Genomic DNA, 6,513 nt, shown 5'->3' with positions numbered 1-6,513 from the left:
CAACATTTTTATCTGCGTCTTCTTGTCTTGTGTGGAGAGGGAGCTTGATAGGATTTTTGGGTCATGCAACACATAGCTTGCCTTAGGCGAGGAGCTACATAAGACTGGCGAAAGCAAATTCAAGGTGGTGCCTGTCTCATACACACTTAGCATAACGAAATGTCTAAAGCAGCAGTGACAAATGGGGCAAAAGTGGGGCGATGCCAAAGCCTTTGGTGTATGAGTGCCCAATCTAACGAGGGACGGGTGTGTCGTCTTCCTCTGTTTTGAAATTGCTTCTAGACTTTGTTACGGTTAATCCAAAAAACCCACTGACATGCAGTTTTGGCATTAAATTTATAAAATTCTCAAGTATGACCTTTAAAATTCTATGTATCATTTTTTCTTCTCTTCTTCTTCAAACTTGGATCCAAATATTGTTACACAAATAGAAAAAGAATAAATAAAAAAAATAAGGGAGATAAATATTAAATAAAAAACCACTTAACCCGTTTGCCTGGCAAACCCATGTCATATAAGACCAAGAGTGTATTATAATTTTTGGTGGGTAAAATGATAACATCCTTGTATTAAATAGACATTAATTTCAAAGAAAGATGTTTTCTATGAATATTAGGGATGTAAATGGTTTGGATTCAGGTTGCATGTGGCTAATACCAGATCCGACGAATTGAATATTGGCTAAACCGATTAGTATTCATAATCAGATTCAAATGGAGAAAAGCTTGTATCGAATCCAATTCTTACATGAAATGGGATTCAGATATCGGTTGCATTTAGTAGCAAAAATAAAAAACAGTATCTGAATCCGATTCTATTCAGATGTGGCTGTGGTTTATAAAATCCAACTAAACAGAGTTGGATTTGGTCGGATATCAGATAATATCCTATCCATTGACATCCATGATCTATATAAACAAAAACTTGTGGCTTTTTCAAAAGGTCCAAATGTTAGGTGCAATATTTTTAATTATGCCAAAAGCCCAAGGGGGGTTTGGTGTAGTGGGTGGGGCCTTGGCTGCTAGACGGGCAGTCAAGGTTCGATTCTCATGGGTGTCATCTCTGCGGCAAGCCAATAGGTAGCATAGGCCCTGGAAAAGAGGTCCTAGCCTCGGAGTTTTAAGCTGTTGGCATGACGACTGTAGGTATGACAGGTTGAGTCAGCGTGACCAGGTGTAGGGTGAAGTTTCTTTGGGTTATAAATCCAAAAAAATTTAGGTGCCATTTTTGAAAATTCTCTTAATAGCAATAATAAATAATTGAATGTGAAGTGCGTCAGTCCAGGTAAAGAAAGCAAGGATGCATCCTCATGCCAGCAGGAAGAAGAGGGGATTTTGATGCACATACTCCATTACCTCATTTTAAATTCAAAATCCTAACGCTCCTCCTCGTTAGGAGAAAACAGCCAAAATAATAAAGCCGTTAGACTAATGATCTACCAAAAAAATATGAAATTAAATAAGGGGGTGCCCATCTTCCCAGTGAGGGCACCATCAATACCTTCAGTTTTGGTTGTTTCTTCTTCTTCTCTTTTCTTTAGAGAGAGACAGAGACATTTCTTTAGAGAGAGAGACAGAGAGAGTTTGCAATGGCGTTTTCAGGAACAAGGCAGAAATGCGTGGCCTGTGAGAAGACAGTTTACCTGGTTGATCAGGTCACTGCTGATAATAGGATATTTCACAAGGCTTGCTTCAGGTGTTATCATTGCAAAGGGACCCTCAAGGTGAAAATTTTCTCCATACCCACTTCACCCATATATGCTTTCTTTGGTTGTGGGTGCTTGGTTCATCTTCCTCATTTTGGATAGGACATAAACCTGGCAATTCTCTCTCTCTCTCTCTCTCTCTCTCTCTCTCTCTCTCTCTCTCTCTCTCTCTCTCTCTCTCTATCTATATATATATATATATATATATATATGTGGTAATGGTGTCATGATGTTATGTCATCTTTAGAAATCATAGGTGTAGGTTGTTTTGATCCAATTAGACATTATGGATGTGTTCAGCATGATCCAAATGTTAGGGATTCAGTGCTTAAATGGTGTTTTTTAATGAAAAAAACATTATTTTTATGGGCCAAAAAAATATCACACACCCTATAAAAACCTGTTTATGTGTCATAATTGGACAATCCAAGAGCAGATTTTCTGCTAAGAAAAAAATGTAGCTATGTAAGGATTGTTTCGTGAAAGGAAAAAAACAGAGGTGTTTGTAGTTTGTACACCAGGTCCAGTTTTTTGAAATGCAACATCTGATTTTTTAGAGTTCATCTTATCAAAGATGTTATATTCCATAGAATCTTAGACATAGGAGATATTCAGACAATGCATTCATCAATGGGCCACTAAATTTTTTGCTTTTTATCTTTGCAAATGATGATTACAACTTTTTCAGCAAATATTCTCCACAAATTACAGGGACCAAGATTTTTCATGTTACTTGGTGCATAGATAATTTTGCTTCCCTGTTGGATATCGTGGTATAATGATAATCCATCTATTATATTAGGCTTAACTTTTTCTGCTTCCGTGGCATGTGAGTAAAAGTACTCTCATCTGTCAGAACCAATGTTGTCAGTATCAGTGCTAACCGGCCTGAATTATATCGGCCATAAATCGACACGGTACAAGGTTGATTAGGCTTGTTTTCTAGAAGTTTAAAAAAAAAATGGTTAAAATTTTCTGGCTGAAAGTTGGCCGATGCAGTTCGATTAAGCTCTGAATCTGAATCGTCCGATTAACTTCAATCATTTTCAAAATGATTCAAGGCCTGATACGATATTGACAGCATTGGTTAGCACTACCAATAATCTCCTCCGGTATCATTTCTCTCACCCAAGAAACCTGTCATATAATAGATGTTGGGCTTGACCATTTTAACCTATGTAACATGGACACGCCATTTTTGGCCATGTATCTCTCGACACTAGATGACACGAGGACACGACAAATGGTAACACCCATTGATAGATAATATTTGTATTATTTTTTAAATTGTTTTCTAGATAACCGTGGAAAAGCCGCCTTGCTCACCGAATTCATTGGTGTAAAACCCCATGTTTCCACCAATCGGGGGCTCCTCTTGTCTGGTAGGAGTAGCTAGTGCATGTCACCTTGTGTGGGGACGTTGCAGGTTCAAAACCCAATGGTATAGTTGTATAATTGGTAGGGATCTGCCTAACCCTAGAGCTTGCCTTTCAAAAAAAAAAACCCGTGTTTTGCGTTGCCCACCTGCGCAACTGCGGGTTTAAAACCATTGACATCCCATCAACTTGGTGAAGTTCATGAGTCACCCAAGCAGGTGAAATTGTGGACAATTTTGAATTTTAAATAAGATTTTGATATTTTATCAAAAATCTATTTTCAGAAAAATTTGTAAGCTTGCGTCTAACTCGTATCGAGTCATGGTTAGTGTCGGTGTCTTTGCGACATAGGTTTTCACACATCCTAAGAACAGAGGATTTTTAACGTTGGATACTGATGGCAATCTACTGAGATGCAGCTCAAATTCATCACCAAATGTTTAACACCAAAGAGATCTTGTTAATAGAATTTATTTTCTTAATCTCACCCCTTTTGTCATGTTCATCCGGAACATGCATGCTGTATTGCAGCTTGGCAACTACTGTTCCTTTGAAGGAGTCCTTTGCTGCCGACCTCACTATGATCAGCTATTCAAGAGAACCGGTAGTCTGGAGAAAAGTTTTGAAGGTGATGACCATCTGAAAAATTCACCCTCTAATACAACCATATGTCTAAATTATGCTCATAACGCTTGAACTCATTCTTGTTTTCAATCTTTATACAGGGATACCAAAGATTGTGAAGGTAGAGAAGCCTATTGATACTCAGGTAAGATCTGATTTATTCTATACCCGGACAGTGAGAACCAATGTAAAATCGGTTCACTAAGGGCAAGTTTGGAAGAGAGAAAAACTCTCATAGAAAAAGAAAGTTTTGTCTATGAGAATCCTGCCTGCTAGCGTGAGGTTTTTATGGCTTTTCAGTCATAACTAGGAGCAGCATGAGCATGGCATGTATTTTTTACGCCAACCGAATATAAGGGCTGCTTTAGTGACCAGTTGAGCTGTCAATTTCCGCTCTTTGACCCAGAGTACGACCCCACGACACCTGAACTACTTGATTGACTGAACTGAGCTTGACAAACTAAGTAGAAGTTTTTGAGAGAGATCAAGAATTCTCGATATTTCTTAGATTCATGGACCAAATTCGATTCAATGGTGTCTTTCACTCACATTTTTTTCTACCAAGAAAGTTTTGTGAAACTCCTTGGCCCTAAGTTATCAGGTTTGTCATTTTTTCATTGAGTATAAATTTAGGCATGAAGTTGCCCCTTATTCCTCGACGAAAATTTGTCTTTAATCTTTCCACATGACAAAAATATACAGGTCAATCTCGCTCCATTTTGACTCATAAGTACAGGAAGTTTCCTATGAGAGTTTTTTATATGAGAAGTTTTTTTAAAAAAAAACTTTTAGCTCATTTGTGTAGCATGAGAAAAACAGAGTGGGAAAATGTGAAAAAATGAAAGAGAGGAGGAGGGTGGTGGTGATGGTAGTGGGTGGTGGTGAGATGGATGGTGGTGGTGATGGTGAGATGTGATGAGATGGGTGGTGGGGAGTGTAAAAATAAATTTTCTCTTGGTATAAAACATTCCTCTACCTCTCCTATGGAAGAATGTTTCCTGTGTACTTTTAAGAAAAATTCTCTCGGCAAAAAAGTCTCTCGTTTGAAAGGGTAAGGTTTTTTCATTTTGCATCACTTTTCCTACATCTTTCTCACTTCCAAATGTGCCCTAAGTAAATCCATTTTTCCCAAAAAAAAAATGACAAATTCAATCTAAATCGAATTGAATCAGATCAGGTCTTTTTTCAATCAGGTCATTTCAAAGAGCATTTTTTATTTAATTTTATTTGGTATCATTATAAAATTTTTAAATATATAAGTATATTGATTATGGTTGCCAATTTAGCCAGAAATAGCCAAATCAGCCCCTTGTTTCATTTCTTTAGGGGCCGATCCAATCCAAATCAGCCAATTCAGATCCATTTTGATAACATTGGTTAGAACAATATGGTTGCTGCGGTGCATTGTTTGTTGCAGTGACAACAATCTGATCATGTTTACCGTCCAATCCATCAAGCAGCATGTATCTTCATTCATTCATTTCAATGGCGACTTAATATACATCAGACAGGAAGACGTCTTCATATGAGACATCCGGCCCACAAGGGCTCCGCTCATCTGGTATAGGGGCGACTTGTGAATGCCACCAAGTTGAAGGGACTTCACAAGTTTGAAACCCCCAGGTGGAGTCCCTTGCCGTCGAAGCTGGGTGTACTCTTGGGTGGGCAGGGGGGGCCTCAAGGGTTTTACCAACCAATTATCCTGAAAAAAAAATGAGACATCCTATATTTGATGAATTCAGAATCTAGAAATGCATGGAATTGACCGTTGATCATACACAGGCAAATGCCAACAAGGTGTCAAGCTTGTTTGCAGGCACAAGGGATAAATGCATAGGATGCAAAAAGACTGTCTATCCAATTGAGAAGGTAACTGCTACATCATCATCATCCACGACTGACGTATCGACAATTCCCTTTCTCTTCCCTGATTCTTGTGTTTCACCATGCAGGTTGCCGTGGATGGACACTCATACCACAAGAGCTGCTTCAAGTGCAGTCATGGCGGTTGTACAATCAGCGCATCCAACTACATTGCCTATGAGGGGAGACTGTATTGCAGGCACCACCATTATCAACTCAATAAAGAGAAAGGGAACTTTAGCCAGCTTGACAGGGAGAGGGTGGCTACTGAGATACCTTCTAGCACTGAAGCTGCTGCATGACCATTCATAATGCTGTATGTCCTTTTGTTTTCTTCCTCTTGCTCTGCCACCTTATTGGTATTCAGTCCCATAGTTTTGCTCCTCTCGGGCTATAAGATTGAAACGTAAAAGATATGAATGCTCATGTTGTATGTTTTTACCCCCTTTCAAGTGCTCAGGCTCAGAACTGTAATGTTGAATATCTCTCTCTCTCTCTCTCTCTCTCTCTCTCTCTCTCTCTCTCTCTCATGGACTTTCCATTGGTCATTGGTCTTATGAAAGCCAAAGTAGGTTTTTTGTTAGGCGAAAACACCCCCCTCAATCACTGACTGAACATTAGCAGGCCTCCGGTCGATAAAACCCTTGAGGTTGGATACAATAAGAAGTTCGCGGCTGCTTACTTTATCCAGGCATGGGATAAGTTAGTCGAGTAAAACCCTATTATTGGCGGAGTTGGCAAGCGTAAATTTGGTTAGACATTGATTAAACTATGTAACCTGATACTTTTTGTTGAGAACTGGCATTCCTTGGGCAGGTCATGCAAAACAATTAAAGAAAAGAAAAAGGACGCTCATGCAAAACAATTAACACTTTTTATTGTAATAAACAAATAAAGAAAATAAAAAGGAGTGTTTTTGGTCATAGACTTACCTCTTGTTATGTG

General features: G+C 38.7%; 1 protein-coding gene across 1 annotated transcript; it reads left to right on the top strand.

The window, feature by feature from the left end:
• Nucleotides 1-1,588: 1,588 nt before the first annotated feature.
• Nucleotides 1,589-5,870, top strand: LOC149842132 (LIM domain-containing protein WLIM1-like). Its single transcript, XM_090000591.1, has 5 exons — nt 1,589-1,723; nt 3,613-3,709; nt 3,807-3,850; nt 5,488-5,574; nt 5,658-5,870. The coding sequence occupies exons 1-5, from the start codon at nt 1,589-1,591 to the stop codon at nt 5,868-5,870; spliced, it is 576 nt and encodes a 191-aa protein (XP_089856717.1).
• Nucleotides 5,871-6,513: the final 643 nt, after the last annotated feature.

This window comes from Nuphar pumila, chromosome 3 (genome assembly GCF_984573655.1).
Source record: "Nuphar pumila chromosome 3, dmNupPumi1.hap1.1, whole genome shotgun sequence".
Lineage (NCBI taxonomy): Eukaryota > Viridiplantae > Streptophyta > Magnoliopsida > Nymphaeales > Nymphaeaceae > Nuphar > Nuphar pumila.
This window is presented reverse-complemented; position numbering and strand designations above follow the sequence as displayed.

What these genes read in the sequence shown, in the direction of transcription:
- LOC149842132 (XM_090000591.1), top strand. Translation starts at nt 1,589, where the DNA reads ATGGCGTTTTCAGGAACAAGGCAGAAATGCGTGGCCTGTGAGAAGACA. An exon ending in TCTGGAGAAAAGTTTTGAAG is followed by an intron (nt 3,710 to 3,806) that starts GTGATGACCATC and finishes ATCTTTATACAG; the next exon opens with GGATACCAAAGATTGTGAAG. An exon ending in AGAAGCCTATTGATACTCAG is followed by an intron (nt 3,851 to 5,487) that starts GTAAGATCTGAT and finishes GATCATACACAG; the next exon opens with GCAAATGCCAACAAGGTGTC.